General features: G+C 41.2%; 1 protein-coding gene across 4 annotated transcripts in view; it reads left to right on the forward strand.

Annotated features, from left to right (window-relative positions):
- The window catches only part of NOL4 (nucleolar protein 4), a 204,584-nt gene extending 199,321 nt beyond the window's left edge, over positions 1–5,263 (forward strand). For all 4 annotated transcript variants that reach the window (XM_087735887.1, XM_087735896.1, XM_087735907.1 and 1 more), the window contains one exon: positions 3,318–5,263. In XM_087735887.1, coding sequence (XP_087592013.1) covers positions 3,318–3,511 — 194 coding nt within the window. In that variant the 3' untranslated portion in view covers positions 3,512–5,263. The remainder of the gene's footprint in view (positions 1–3,317) is intronic.
- Positions 5,264–16,992: the final 11,729 nt, after the last annotated feature.

Consider the following 16,992-nt stretch of genomic DNA (forward strand, 5'->3'; position numbering starts at 1 on the left):
GGTGGATATTTCTGAGTAAGATTTAGGTTCCCGTGTTTCAATAGCTGATTTGCATAAAATTACACAGGAAAAATCTACACTATAAGAATAAGATGCATTTATTCCTTATTTTCTGAATGACCAGGTATGACTGATGAGGCTACAGATAAGTTGTAGTATTTTTAGCATATGGCAGCCTGGACAACCTTTAAGAATCAGTAATACTGCCAGTGAATGTCTATCATAGCTATGAAAAGCTGAGACCAGCATAATACATCCTGGGGCTAGTCTCTGAGTGAGGTATTCTCCCAGATATAAAGCTTGGGCTGTCATAGGCAAGCTTTGGACGTGAGGTGTAGGGGTCACAGAACATAACTGAAAGAAGAACTAAAATCCTTATCCCCGCATCAAGCATGGCTTCTTCTCTTTCTGCTCAGCTGTCTGCCAGCACATGCAGCTTCCCTTCCTGAAAAGGCACGGGTGTACTCACTGTCCTGAAACCATAGCCATGAACACTTTTCTTTGTGTGTGGATTTCTTTGCCTTTTTGCTCAGGGGGATTTTCTTTGAGGGGAAGGAGGACAGCACTGTGACTTGTTAGGTACAAGGCAGGAGTGAAGTAAAATCCTGTTTTCCTAGTATATAGAAATAATAAAAAATATCAAGCAGTTTGAAGTAGCTGGGGTAAGTTAAAATCCGAGATTTCTTATTTCCTTTGTATACAAGAACTTTGTACACAACAGAAGTGTCCCAGACCAAGAGGAGTTCTGGGTCCTGATGGTTCCTTGTGTATGCAGACTGCAGATTTGCGCTTGCACAAAACTTTATTTCCAGTACCTTCAGGGATTCAAAGATATATATTCTGAAGAGTTAAAAAACTTTTCTCATGATAGTTAATCTGGACATCTAGGAATACAGGGCCAGATCTTCAGTTTGTGTAAATCACTGCGACCCTATAGACTCGTGAGGAGTTACACTGATTTATGCATGCTGGACATCTGGTCTTCCCTTAGTTTCCCTTTCAGAGCAGTGCTTTTACTTTGTGTCATCAGTTTTTGTAAGGAAAACCTCAGAGGTGTAAGCAAGCATATTTCTATGTATTTTCTACTTATGAGTGAAATAAACGTAATATCCTATTCAGTCACTTAAAAATGTGGATTACCAATGAAAAAAGCCCTTCAGTTTCGTTTCAGAAAAAGACGTGCTCTGCCACAGAAGCTCTGTCCTGCCCTATATTGTGTGTGTGTGTGGTTTTGGCTGTGACACGAATAAGAGTCAAGGAAAGAACATAAAAGTTAAAGTAGGTTCATATGGAGCTCAATGCCCTCAATATGTCAGTGGCAGCTTTTTCACTACCACCTCAATAAATATAGAAGTCTTTAATGGCTTCTTACAACCACTCAGTCCAGCTGCCTTTATGATTTGTATACCCTTCTTTGCTGTGCTGGGTTAAGATTTTACTTAGAAATATCCTCTGAGCTTCTTCACACTGTGATCGTTTCCCTGCAGTGCGTGGTCACGCTGAAACAAAGTCACTGAGCTAATTGTCCTTTTATTTATCTTTTGTACACTGGAAGTCATTTAAAAGTCATTTATGCCGGTGTAAAACTGGATAATACAGTCGTAAGGCTAAGTGCTGTTCATGCTAGTTGCATAGTAGGAAATAAGATCTAATAGGACCCTTTCTGTTTGAGTAGTTTCTTTTCATCATCCCAGCTCTGCTTTCATTCACTCGAGGGGAGATTTTCGTTAACTTCAGTGAGTGCGGGGACATGGCAATCTCCCCATTCTTTGTGGTCTCAGCTGTATCTCTGCATAAACATAGAAGAAAGAAAAATAAGAAAGGTTTGTGACCAGATCTTCAGCTTCTGGAAACCAGTACATCTCTTTCCATTAGTGCTTAAGATAGTGAGTCTGGTTTTGAATCTTGTGATTCTGGTGGGATTATTTAGGAGGACCTCTACAGTATGAACTGGTGTGTTCTGTATTCTACAGTTGAATAGGCTAAATTTTAAAATTATTCCAGTCTTTTAGGAAGCAAGGTCCATCCAGTGAGCCAATGCTGAGAAAGCCTTGGCATTGACATACGTTGTCCAGATGAAATTGAACAGTGACATTTTTCTCATAGGAAAGCAAGATACATTGCTTTGGATAACTTAATCCTAATTTCCAGGAGACTATTAAGATTAAGATCAGGCTAGTCTGATCTTAAGTATAGATTTGCTACACTGTCAAAATGAATGAGCAGTATTTTTCCAGATTTGCACATAATAAACTGGTTGATAGCTATACTTGCCCTCTGTATCCTTCTATGTTTAAAAAAGTCCTCAGCCCAATTCTACCTGTCCAAATTTACACTCCAGGAAGAAAAAATGTATTGTGTTAAGTGGAAAACGTGAACATCTCATCAAAGCACCGTACATCTTAGCTGATCAATAACTATGGTCAAACAACCAGGGAAATTCTACACAAAGCCGAACTTCATGACAGCAGATGGTTTTGCCGATGGCGGTAACTTGCAGACTGCCCTCAGGAATGCTGTCTTCTGCATGCGGCGTACATGGTCTTGAGAAGATTCTTTGATGAAAAGTGCTAAGCATATTGGTATAAGCTGCCAACGCAACATGGTGATTGCTGCAGATTCTCTTGTCAGCGTTCAGGCCTTACAAGATCCTTGCAGTATATTGCCAGCTGTGTGCAGCCCCCACAGATGATCGTGTACTCCTCACTGTAGCAGCCAGATTGTCACCAGCCTAATCTCATTCATGACCAGCTATTTATATAAGTGATCACATGGCGCCAGGGCTAGTCAAGTGAATGACCGTTTATCTACGTCTGTAAGGGATTTGCAATCTGGCTGCATGCTGGTTGAAGCATAAAACGTGAAAATAGATATCTAGACAACATAAGTTTGATACTCCGTGATAAAAACTGCAAGTGTGCAGATCGCCATGAAGCCTACGATGGCAGCTGGAGCTGGGGGAGGCACAGGAGATGAACCTTCTGCCTGCTCACCAGCATCGGATCCCAGGGCAGTGTTGGGGTGCAAGTGGCTTGCACTGTTGGGATACCCCCCAGCAGCTGATTTTCTGCTGGCAGTGGACTTGCCCCTCCTGTTACGTAAGTAGAACTTCAAGGGTGACTGTCGTATATAAATATAAATTGCTGTGGTTCCTGTCAAGGCAACTGGTAACTGAACAGTTCTTGCTTGTTTCTGCTGCTTCTCACTTTCACTCAGCTGAGAGCAGATTTTGCTGCTCTGCATTTGTAGCTGCAAACCTGTGAAACGTCTCTGGCAGCGGATGTGAAGCTTCTTGTCTTTTCTTTCCTAATCTGCAGGTCCAACAGATCTCAGTATGAAGAGGCAGTTAGCAACCAGCTCTGGATCCTCCAGTAGTTCAAGCTCTAGACCCCAGCTGAGTCCAACTGAAATAAATGCAGTGAGGCAGCTTGTGGCAGGGTATCGAGAATCAGCCGCATTTTTATTGCGTTCTGCAGATGAACTGGAAAACCTTATTTTGCAGCAGAACTGAGTCATGTGACCTTCACACTGGCCTGGTCTTATCTCAGAGTTTCCACTAATGACATTTTGATTTCCCAGAGCACACACTTCAATTACTGCACAGTCTTTTAGGAGAGTTAATTACCATAATGCCACACTGTTCTTGATCCATAAAGTGATGTGTTAAGGTGCTTCAAGTGAACTTCGACCTCTGGTATTTCCGAGGTACTTTACTGTGTCCAGCCTATTGCTTTTGTTTTAGTGTGTCAGCATAAATATCGAAAAAGTGGCTAGAAATTAACTCGTTCTAACAAGTGGAGGAAACAGAAGATGCTGTGATGGTTTAAAAAAAATGGTTCAAGATCCAAGTGCAATATTAGTGGAATGTGATACTGACTCATTGGACTTAAAGCTGCAGTATATGGCAAATCGTTGCCAAATGTCCTGTTGCTGCAGGGCACAATTGCAATTAAAAGGATCTTGTATTTTAAAAAAATGTAATTTTTATAAAAAACAAAACAAAAGATTTTTGTTTTCATTCAAGATTTTTCATTTTTACTTTGGTAAACTTTTTCACTGGTCCTGAAAATGTTTTGAGGAGCTATTGTAAGTCCCCCCTTCCTCTCTTGAACCCCTGACCGTGCCCTTCTCCCCAACTTCATATTCTTTCTACAACGAGTAACTCTTGATGCTGGATAATTCTTCCCCCGCGTACTGTAAATTGTCATCTATGGAATACCTTCCAAAGGAAGCATGCATTTCCTGCATTCATACCATTCTCAACTCCATTCTGTAATATATTGCAGCTTTATTAGCAATTAATAAAGAGTTGAGGGTTTTTTAAAAAAGACATATCATTGAGAAAAAAAAAAAAAAAAGATAAATTGATTTCTTACAGTGAGCTCATCTAACTCCATGATCACTGCTGCTGTCCTATACAAGTCCCTCTAGTTGTGATTGGATGTAGATGATGAATGTTAAGAGGTTGCAAGTGACAATCTGAAAATTTGCACTCTTGTGTGTATTTATTTTGTTTTCCTTAATTTAAACAAAATTCTAACAGAGGAAGGTCATCATTGACGCTTCTGGTATGATTTGTGTAACTCCCAGGCCTAGCTAAAACCTGTACAAAACTGTAAATGGATGCAGCTGCAACTATAATAAAACTCTTCTCTCCCCTCCCCCACTCTTCCCAACCCCTCTATTTCTTATTTTATAATATTGATTACACATTAATGGTGTTTTCTTTGTGCACTACGGCAGGCTTATTTTTAAGTATATAGAAAAAAGTACTTTAGTTTATGCTTACTGTACTATCTGTTCTGTTGTTTAGCTTTTGTTGAATAACAAGTTTCTTGTGCATTCCTAAATTTGCCTTATTTCATGTACAAAATTTTATGTAATTCCGTTTTTGACAATGAGTTTAAGGCATCAGTGATATTTTATATCTACTTGTTACATATAGTTTTCCAAGTAATGACTGTGATTGTGACCAAGTAATGTGCACTTTTTCTTGTAACTGTGGACATTGCTATGCTTTTTTTTCTCTAGTGTTTCTAGAATTACTGTTGCTTACAGTTATGTAAAAGAAAAAGAACTTTTGTGATACTGTTGGTGAATATTAATGTGAAAAAGCCTATGAAATATGAGTATTTTGGAGGTACATAGATAACACAAACATCTCTAAGTTGTGGACTGATGTTCACATATTTAAACGAGAATTCAAAACCTGAGGGCTGGAATCATTTCCTGTTTTGTTTGGGTAAATAAACAGATTTCTGTGTTTAAATACATGATTGTGAAACATTATAACATTTAAATTGACACAGCATTTAAAGCTATAAATATTATTCTCTTTAAACAGGAAAAAGGGACTTCCAGTCCAATTCCTGCAGACACCCAAACCTCATTTCTCAAAATTATTGAGTAAATCCAGTAGGCTGATCTAGCTGGAGCTTTGTTTTAATGAATAATTTCATCAATAAGAGTAGAAGCGAGTCGTCCATAAATCATGAAATACGAGTCACTAGCATTTTATAATTTTAAGTGGACTGTAGGCAGCACCATTTTGCCACTCTACATTTATTCTTAAAAATCTATTGGATATCTTTTTAAAGGCCCTTACTCTTGGATGTGAGAATATTGTTGCAAATTTTTACTAGTTGCTACCCATCACTTGAGAGATGCATTTGCTCCTAGCATCTTCTCACCATGCCTGTGAAAGCCTGTAGCTTGTCTGTGCCCAGATGGGTGGTTCCCTCAGCTTTTGTCTCACCAGACATTCAAAAGTCTATTTAGAAACCAGGTGCCTTTTTTGTCTTTTCCACTTTCAACTGTCTACAGCTTCTTCTTTCTCTTGCATGCCAGGAGGGGATGAAGCAGGTACCTTGTGCCAGGTCACTACCTTGTCCTTGTCCAAAGAAAAGCTCTGGCATACATTTTCCACACAGAAGAAGAGTGACAACTATGCCAAGCTTTCAAAGTTTCCTTAGTCCAGTTTTCCAGGGCAGTGTGCCTCAAACTGCCAACTAAGCAGCAGCCAGCAGTTTGTCTAAGAGGCTGTTTGCCAGCCAAGAATGCTTCTCAGCTGGGCAGCCTTACTGCTTTTCAAGCTGTCTTGGTAAATCCAGGTAAGGACAAGAGGCTAGAGGATGAGGAGGTAAGAGATTTACTTCAGTGTTCTACCCTCTGACTCCTCTTGCCTCTCCCCCAATTACTCCTTTCTTGAGGAAGAAGTAGGAAAGTTGGGGGTCACCATATGACCTCCAAGGCCTATGGCTAGTCTCCCCTTTTTCCTGCTCCACCCCCAGCCTATGTTGATAGTTCTCCATGTATGTCTTCTACGGCACACACATGCTCTTCTTCTGGCTGCCTTCTCTGAAATATTTAGGGCCTTCTTCAATTATAGGAGCAATTGATGTCCTTCTCTAAAGGCTCATACAGATACTTAGCTTTCAGTCCTCAAGTGGTTTATCTGTGCCAAACTCCAGCAGACTGATAGGGTTTTTGCTCTGTAGCTGTTTCCACCTCTGTTTTGGGTTTATTCATGTCTTCTTTGGAACAATCATAGATTCAACTGTAGTTTTAACTTCCTCTTCTTTGAAGAGGGTACTGAAATTCAGACCCATCCTGTGGAGGAGAGACCATAAATCTCTGTCCACTTCTGCGTGTGCAAATCTAGATCCAAGCATCACAATTAAATTTGCCGTCTTGGATCCATTATAGGTCTCAGAGCCACCTACTCTCTGCCTGCTTTCAACCTCCTAAGGCAGTAAAGGCACAGGTGGAGAAGGTCTTGTTCCAGCCATAGACTGAGTCAGGTATCCAGAAATAACTTCTCTTATCCACATCTTCTGTACCTGATCACCTCAGCCTAAATATTGCTGTTAGGATAAGGCCAGTCCCTTCCAGCATGGGCACGTCCCCTGAGTATGCCTGCTTAAGGCTGCCTTCAGAAAAGCGTTATCCTTATGTCCAATATCTTTATTATACCCGTGCTTCAAGTTGATGGATGTCTCGCTACAGAACCTCATCAGTGCAGACTGGCAGGTGCTGGTCTTCCTTGAGACAGCCTCACGTCTTCCCAGCTATCCTGGAGTTTCCTTGGGAGTGGTCCTGTAAGACCTTCAGTCTTCAGGGGGTTGCTGGAAACGCAGGGATGGTGGGAGAATGTCCTATAATGTCCCTAAATTCCCATCCAGAGTTAAGTACCAAACTTGGCCATTGTCTCAGCGGGTTAAGTCTCTTCAGGCTTAACATCCACACTGGGAAGACAAGTCATTTATCCATTCTTCTCCTCTCCCTTATTTCCAGGGTGGTTTTCATTGATAGGGCAAGCAGCTGTGTGTAGCAGCTTTAGATACAACCTTAGGTTGTGGGAGTGGACAATCTGACCAGCCTAACAGCTAACCAGATTTGTTTCCCACTTCTGATGTCAGCTGGAAACCAGAGTCGGAAAACCTGAAAAGAGATCTGGGGTCAAATGTTTTCTTCCAGATTGGCACCTTGCTGCCTGTCATCAAAGGAGAACACCACCAAGTTGGCCATGGTGAATATCAAAAGCTACAGAAAACCAGTGCATAGGTAAGCACGTATTTGACAGTTCAAAAGATGCCCATCCCGTATGGAGAATAATCTTGTGAATGAGGAAAAGCAGATGAACATGTACATGACCATAGCTATAAAATGAAATGGAAAACAGAGTTATACTGAAGGGACTGGATATTGTTGCTGTAATGACCTGTGTCCCTGCTGGCTACAGTTTAAGTGGAGGTACGTTTTGTGGGTAAAACTCCATTGAAACAAGCACTGTGCTAAAAACTTCCCGTAAATTTGTTAAAACTCCTCTGAATTTGGCTTTGAGCAGCTTGTGAGGCATTCATAAAGAAGATGTGTTTGTCTAGATAAAGAAAAGCTGATCTCAGTAGATCCTGGAGTCAGTATCTAGCCCTGACTCCAGCCACTACTGAAAACCAGTTACCAGCACATGAAAATTAATTGTGAAATAATGGCAGAAATCAAGCAATGCCACACAGGTGATTACTGGAGTAAGTACATAAGAATATTTAACGGCTGTACCGGGCAAGACCAGTTATTCACATAGCCTGTATCCTGGCTTTGATAATAAATAAAACAGATAAACATGTGGCTGATAAAGCAGACCAGAAGAATAGAGCAAGCATATAGTGATGCTTTCTAAATGCACGCCCATGGCCTACAACAGCTTGAGGCTGCGGTGGGTTGTCCCTGGCTGGCAGGGAAGCCCCCACCCTGTCACTCAATCGCTCCCCACAGCAGCACAGGGAGAGAATCGGAAGGGCTAAAGCGAGGGGGAAAAAAAGTGGCTCAAGTTTAGTAAGTGAAGAATAAAAAAAGAAGTAGTGATGCAAAGGCAATGACTCACCACCTGCCACCAGCAGACTGATGCCCAGCCGGTGCCCGGGCAATGGCTACTTTGGACACAGACCCCACTCCAGCCCACCTCACATTTTACTGGTGAGAATGACATCATATGGTATGGTATATCGTAAAATAAGTATCGAGCACAAAAGGCATATGAGTTGCTTGAGGCCATGCAATCTGTGAATGCCCAAGCCAGCTCTGCTGACTCCTTTCCCCTGTCCTGTCCCAGTAAAGCGCACTCCAGATGTGCCAAGTGCAGTACGTAAAGTCCAAAAATCGGGTTCTCTTTTTCTGCTAAGCTGTCCTCAGGACTGGATCAAATGTTGGGGAAGAGAGTGCAGAAAGAGTTTTTTACTCTAACCCAAATAACCTGCTTAAATCTCTTTTTCACAACTGAAAAAAGGAGCACAAAGGAGCTGGAAAGGCTGTAAAATTAATAACTGCTTTATGAATAGAAACTTTATGTTGTGCCACCTAATTCAGTTAATTTCTCTGAGTGTGGAGAAAGATATTTTATGCAAAGTTTTTTGTTCCCTTTTCTAATAATGTCTGGAAACACAATGGAAAAGAGTTCTAATTATTGTGACTATATGTATATATAATTTGTTTTGTAAGTACACCTTTGCTGTGGTAAGCCAACTATAAAATTATGGTGTAAGGAGAGTTGGGAGAAGGATCCAGTCTACCAATTGCACATAGATAGGATTGTCCTTGTTTTCCCTGAGAGTCTAGGCAACCATTGACTTCACAGGGGGGTGGATCACAGTAGCTAATTAAAACGAACCAGTGTTGCTGAATTTTCAAGGTTTTTAGAAAATAATTTTAATTGAAGTTTTTCCTAATGCTCCCCTGGAAACTTAAATCAGATCATTTTTCCCTTTTTCCTGCAAGGCTGCTGTTTTGTTATTGTAGGGTTGCTAATCAGTTCTTGGTGCCAGTTCCTTTTTTACGCTCAGTCACAACACAGTGAAGCACTCATAGCAGGAAAAACTGAAAGGATAAGTATTATTAATTTTTCCAACATGTCTCTATCTAACTGTTTTAAATTAATTTTATTTGTGGTTGCAAACTCAGAGTGCTTTAGCACCACAAGCTTGACCTATTTATTTCCTCTCATATTCTGTAGCAGGGAGGGCAGGATTTGCTCTGGGGAGGAATAGCTTCTAGCTGAGAAAAGCTCTTACTGCCCTAGCCCGCAGGCAGCCCTATCGGCGTTCATTTGCTGCCCCTGATATTTGAAAATTGCAAGCTACAAGACATGCTTGACTTGCAGATCTGTTCTCTAATAATTAGAGGCACGGTCTATTTTTTTTTGTCTTTGTCTAATCTTATTTTTTTCTTTTCAATGCAAACATTAAACTGTAAAGAAAAACAGAAAAAAAAATTATAGATTTACTATAAATCTTTAATATCCAGCATACAGTTGAGGTCCACATTTGGAAAACTCTAAGAGTCTCAGTGCTAAAGTATAAAATCATATGATGGCTCCTTTTTTAAAAATTATTGTTAATAGTGTTTGTTTGCAGTATATGGAGTCCAGATTTCTTCTGCTATGTGGGGAAAGCCCTGCAGTGGAAGTCCACCCTCTTCTTTGGACTAGGGTGTCAAAGAAGGCAGCACACACGCGTCTATTCTCCCTACCAAGTTCTTTGTCACTCTGTTACCTTACAAACATTGCTGAAGAAGGGCTTGAAATCACGCACAATTAAAAAACTACCATATGGTTATTGAATAAAGTTTAGTGGTTTAAATACCAAATACTTTAGATCCTGGTAGAACCACAGAATGGTTTGGGTTGAAAGGGACCTTCAAACATCATCTAGTCTGACCCCCCTGCCATGGGCAGGGACATCCTTCACTAGACCAGGTTGCTCAAAGCCCCATCCAACCTGACCTTGAACACTTCCAATGATGGGGCACCCACACCTTCTCTGGGCAACCTGTTCCTGTGTCTCACCAACTGCATCATAAAAAATTTCTTCCTTATATCTAATCTAAATCTACCCTCTTTCAGTTTAAAACCATTGCCCCTTGTCCTGTTGCTACGGGCCTTGGTAAATGTCTCTGTCTTATATATTGCAAGTCTGCATTAATGTCTCCCCAGAACCTTCTCTTCTGCAGGCTGAACAATCCCAACTCTCTCAGCCCTTCTTCAAGGAGAGGTGTTCCATCCCTCTGATCATTTTTGTGGCCTCCTCTGGACCCACTCCAACAGGTCCACATCTGTCTTGTACTGGGGACTCCAGAGCTGGATGCAGTACTCCAGGCGGGGTCTCTCTGGCCACACGTCTTTTGATGCAGCCCAGGATAAGGTTGGCTTTCTGGGCTGCAAAAGCACGTTGCCAGCTCACATCCAACTTTTCATCCACCAGTACCCTCAAGTCCATCTCTGCTCTCAATCCCTTCATCCCCCAGCCTGTACTGATATTGGGAAGTGCCCTGACCCAGGTGCACTTGACCTTGTTGAACCTCATGAGGTTCACACAGGCCCACTTCTCCAGCCTGTTAAGGTCTGTCTGGATGGCATCCCAGAGGTATCAATGTCTTGACCCATTACTGCGGTATGCGTAGGAGTATGCTGTTATGATTACTGTATGATGCTATAGAAAAGCTCTCATTCCTGATAACCTTTAGCAGCTCATTGCATTCACAATATTTTTGGGCTGAAGAGATTGTGAAAAATCTCCGTGAAATGCTATAGCTCAGGTGTTGTGGGCAGTTTGGGGATGTTTCAGTAGTATTTCAGAAAACCTTCCAATGGCACAGTTTCCTATATCACTGTCACTGGAACTTCATCCTGATATTTTAGAACTTGAAAGAAAATTCCATTGTCAAGAAACTGAGAGAGAAATGTGGTTGTTAGCTGTCACTCTGTACATCATGGTAGATGGTACTTTTTATGATGTAAAAAAGTGAAAATGAATCTTCTTTGCTTAAAAAGGGCCATTTGCCTGTCCTAGACACTATAAAAGGTGACTTTCTTCTTTTCTTCTGTAAGGGAGAAGGAAAATACTAACGGGGATACTGATTTTTTATTAGCCTTCTATTGCTCCCCACCAATAAGAAGATGTCATTGTTATGGTAATACAGTGTGAATGACAGAATACAATGAAAGAAAGCAGTAGGCATTAGATGCCCTGATGAGCACCAGGCCCTGAAAGGACTCTGCCGATCCGGATCTGCTTGCGTTAAGTTACTTGAGTCAAGACTCAACTCGACACATTTCAAGTGGGTACAGTTTACTCTACTTGTCAACGTTTTATTCACTAAATTTATATTAGTGAACTATTAGAAAGACTTACCCACAGTTCAAACGTTGCAGATCCTGTCCCAGACTGTGAATAAGAGCTATTGGGCCCTCTCTTGAATGGGAAAAGAGATGGCATTTGTTAAACAGAGAGCAGCTCTCAGGCTAAGAGCTTAGAAAATCTTTATAAAAATGAGAAGCATTCACCTAAGCCATAGCTTTACCCAGTTCAGGCTTTGGCAAACGTCGTGAACAGGATGCCCTTACGATGAGATGGAATTTCAGTCGTAACTGCAACTAAAACAGTAAGAAAGATGGTCAATTAAAACAATAAATCTCATCATTTACCGCGGTGAAGTGCAGAGCTGATTCCATGTCTCTCATTATAATAGTTCTTCCAGTGATCACAGCCGAGTTGGGAGGCCCATACCAAATACTCTGACTATATGTTGCTTTCTAGAAAGCTGACAGCTCTAAGATGAAGGTTAAAAGCTCTTTCATCACTGGCTGATCCTCCTCCAATCCAAAAAAGGGTAAGAATTTGGTTTGGGTGCCAGAGATCCTATGTCCATCCCCTGAAACATGCTGGCTAATTTGCTAATGTTCACTTGTAAAATTTACTTCCCAAGTAACAGACTCTGCGTGAACACTAATAAATGGTAAACCACACTGAAGTGGTTATGGTTCATGACAAGCAGGTACACTGTGGTAGCTTCTCCCTGTGAATATTTCACTTTTGGTTTGTGTGAGAATATTGCTTTGAAACTGAAGCCAAAGTAGAGATAAGTGAAAAACTGTCCCAGTCTGGCAGCAACCAACCAGACCTGTGGTTTTGCAGGATGCTGAGCAGCAGCGGTTTTGAAAATCGGTCCCCAGAAGAGGGTAGTTGCTTTTCTCTATGTTTGAGAAACAGTCAGGTAATTAGGAAAAGAATTTAAGGTAAGTATTTCCAATTCTGGCTCCTGTGTCACTGCCTTCTCTTTTCCCAAAGTGTATTTAAAGTAAGTATATTTACGGTAGGAATTCAAGAGAAACTGGACTTTCCCCCAAAGTAACATTTTGAGTAGTATTTTGAGATACCAAAATAATGTAGTGATCTTGCCTCATTTCCTTCAAGAATGGCAATATGACATGGTGGAGGTGTGCTGTGTAAAACCCACACCTGTCAAACTAAAGAGGTCTTCTTAACAATTAAGCAGTTTTGATTCTGTTCTGCAGATGGCAATGCTTATTGCAAGGTTGTCTTACACCCCACACTCAGGGAAGACTTGGGTGATCAGCCCCTCCAAGTCAGAGGCGCAGAAGGGTTTCTGTGTGGGTAGCTGGTGAGTTTGAGCTAAAGGAGCTCAGTCGAGTCTTGCCTGAGTAGCGGTCACTCACGGGCTCCTCGTGGTTAACCCTGTGCACTTCCATGGTGCCGCATTCACCTCATGCTGTATTTATGCTCACTCTTGGTTGCCTCCGTTACTGAATTTGTAGGGTTGGGGTTTTTCACTAAAAGGAAATGCATATTCTTAAATATTTTTGCTTCCATCTGTCCTGAGGAATCCATTTAATAAGACTCCATCTATTTTCTCATATTAACTCTTTAAGAATCTAGAAATTCAGTTGTAAACGCATATGCCTTGAAAACACAGTACTAGCTTCAAAATATGGGTTGCAAAAATCATTAAAAAATACCTAGAATGGCTTTACATGATCCCTGGAGCTTAGAGCAAGAACTTTACTGAGAACATGAAGCAAGGATAGACAAAGGAGGGTTTATACATTTCTAATAAGATGTTATGCTCCAGTTTTTCTTCCCTCACTGAACAGTAACAGGCCCTTTCATGGAACATGGTGGGGTTTCTTTTCGCAACCACAATCTTTAAAGGCTAAGATAAATTAAAAAAAAAATAAGAAAAAACCTAAACTCCGAACATTTTAACAGGTGCTTTCAATGGGAACAGGAGACATATTCAGGAGAAGTCATCAGGCCTGCAAACAGATCAAGCTTAAAAACACTGCTACTTTATTCTTCTTAAATCGTGACATGTCTGTACAGGCAAAGTATTGAAACTAAAGACCCTATCTGGCATTTGTACCCTCAGCTTGCATGGATGTCCATGAGAGCTGAGAGTGCCTGCTGCTCTGCAGGCTTGGTACGGTGAAGGCGAAAGAAAGGACGTGCCATACTGTAATTTGCAGCAGCTCGTGCCCGTGAATACAGGTGTGCCTATGCCAAAACATTTTCCCTGCTCTCTGGTCATTTACCCCACTCTGGAATGTGGATCTTAAGAGGACATTCTTTCATGCTTATTTAAAGTATTTTCACGTTTCATCATCCTCCTAGCAGGAGGGAAAAGCACGGAAAAATTGTGACGTTCAGTTGTAGTCATACTATGCTATAATGTTTTTACATTTATAACTGCAACTTCATTGGGGCACGACATTACTGAACAGAGACGATCCCAGTTAGCCCAGCTACCTGACATATTACCATTACTTTTAATTAATTTCCCACACCAGACAGCTTTTTTTCTTTTGCCAGAAGGATGAAATCAGGATAATCACAAAAATGGACATGACTGTCAGTGTGCTTTGATGTGTGACAAAACCAGATAAGCGGACTGCTCTTAGATGTAGCAAATGTGTGTGGCATGCCTTTTGAATCTCTTTCTTCAAAGGAGAGGTTATCATTAATTTCTTCAGAGGATGTCACTCCTCAGTCACTTACCCACCCCATTATTAGGGTGCCCTACCGAAGGGCAGGTACTGCTCCTGGAACAAGGGAAACAGTTATATTACACAGGCATTAAAAAAAAAAAACAGTTGGGTAGTGACAGAGGTTTTTATTTGCAGCGCACCCAAAATGAGGAGTCTTATGTCTGGGTAGTATCATCTAGCAAAATTAACCACCCTTTTAACCACTGACATCCAATAATTTAAATAAAATTCCATAATTATTAGTGTTTATTTAACCACATTATCTCCTACTACACCAAAAATTTTCACAGGTTGCTGTATCATGACACCTACTGGTAGAGATAACCAAAATAAATTGATGCAGCTCTTTCTGAATGACGAAATAGATGTTTCTGTCTACACTGGGATTTTCATTTCACATTGAAGTGATTACTGATGTACGCACATTCACACGGGCAGCGCAATCGCTGCGGCTTGGAAAGGGGTGAGGAGGAAAGGGGGGTGGTGTGTTTAAACACAACAGTGTCTGCAAGGGGCAGGTGCACCCCAGATCGGCGTGGCCCAGGTAACTATTGCATACTCAGCTCCCGTGCCCTGGAGTCCAGACGAGCCGCTTCATTTCGGGTTTTAGCTTCGGTTGAAGCTATAATTTATTTCTGGTTTGTCCCAGTTAAGAGAGCAGAGCAAACATGTAAAAGACACCATCCCTACGTGAAAACTATAGCTGCTGGTTTAGCCAAGGTTTTTGGAAAGCAATAGCTCATCACTGGGAAGCAGCTTTAACAGATGTATTCTACATGGGCTGCTGTAGGTAAGCTTGAATTTCTTTTAATTGAGGTAATGTAACAGTTGATGGACTATTCTGAAGACACTAGGGATGGATTGAAGGTGCTGTGAAGAGAAGCAGTAGAACTGAGCTTTAAACCCTTTTGTATGGTTATCATTGTCGGGTTTGTTTTTGGTTTTTTTTTTGACTTACAGACCTTCTCCCCTTATATCAGCTGTCCTTAGTTGGGGAAAAAGTACCCGTATGAACAAATACAGAAAACAGATTTGTATGAACTATAATCAGGCACTGGTGGCTTGAAATTAAAATACTATATTTTACCATACCACTCCATCAATTGGTGCAGGATTTTCCAAAATGTTTCTATAACAAGCAACTTTTTGGCACGTTCACAAAAATAAAGCATCTTTCCGTTCCTCAGTGCTAACTCCCTTGGACTCTGACCCTTAGAACCGTTTTATTCCAACTCAGACCCACGCTCATACTTCTGTTACCACCTTGAAAGCCACCTGCTTCCCTAATGTGTCTTGTTTGATTATTGAATAGAATTTCCCTATTTGACAGAACACTGGCAGCACTTTCATTCCTCGGGATATGGTTTACCAGTGAGCTATTATCTATGTCTGCTCAAGCTTTTGAGATCCAGTCTAGGTTTTCTCCTCTTATTAAATTACCGTAACAATGTCAGTTATCAAATTGTCATCCCTGTTAAGTTCTTCCACTGTGCATAAATCCATTTTCACACTGCACAAGGCACAATCAAGCAGCTTTTCCAGCAGTTTACAAGCGGTATGTCTGGCCAATACTTCAGCTGCATAAATCATCTTATGTCACACAAATATGAATGGGCGCTTAGGTATATGTAGAGAGAGAGGAGCAAAAGATAGTAAGGGTGCCAGCATTTCTCATTTGTTGTTTGGTCTTTCCTTCTAGGAAGAAGGAGCACAACAAAAGGCACTTTTTCCTATTGCAGCCTCCAAAGCAGTAAAACAGATGGCACAGTTTCCCGATAGGAAAAGTACCTTTTGCTTTAACCATTTTTGAAAACTCCAGTTTGAGATGTCAAAATATTTTTTCCCACGTGACTGTCCCTTTAAAAGCTGTGATTGATTGTATTTTGGCTTCATTCAGTTGGATTTCACCTGGAACAATTTTTCAGTGTGCATTTTCTTATTAGCTAGAGAGGCTCCTAAGCAGGTAGCCCACAGTTTTGTCAGGGAGGAAAGTGCAGATCTGAATTTTGTGACTAGAGCCCTTTTTACTGCAGCCACCTTGCCTCACTGGTTTGTGCCTGAGAAAAAAAACAACACTTTCTTCAGCTGTATTTTCTTTTTGCAAATGAGGACTTGCTCTTGGATGTTCCTTTCAACAGCAAATTGCCTCTCACCTGAGCTAAGACAGCGGCAGGAGCCGCCTTCTTAGATCAACCTCTCCTGAGACCTTTAACTGATGTATTTACTGTGCATTGCAGCCAACAGAGGCTGAACCAGGAAATTTGTCTCCTAAATCTTTGCAGAAAGAGACTGGTTTTTTTCCATTAATTTACACCAGATAAGGTGATATCTAAGACATGTTTTTCCTTGAAAAAAGCTTAATTGGGTAATTATAGCTGCAACGCCACTTCCACTGTCATCTTTCCTCCTGGGGAAAATTTTGTGCCAATTCACAGACAAGTTACTTCAAAGGGAGTACCACTCCAAGAACCAGCTTTTCAGCTATTTTGCGGTTATGAGGAAGCCTTTCCCAACGCCATCCCCTATAATAGTGCTATCTACGAGCTCAAAGGATGGCTTGCAAGTTCAGTGAACTGAGCGTTCAACACCAGCCACATCCCCATGCACTGGCATCGCATCCCTAAGCCTTAGCACAAAGGCCAGCTACCACTTTGGAT

Source organism: Nipponia nippon, unplaced genomic scaffold (assembly GCF_047370975.1).
Source record: "Nipponia nippon isolate SJK-2023a ecotype South Korea unplaced genomic scaffold, ASM4737097v1 scaffold_1, whole genome shotgun sequence".
NCBI lineage: Eukaryota > Metazoa > Chordata > Aves > Pelecaniformes > Threskiornithidae > Nipponia > Nipponia nippon.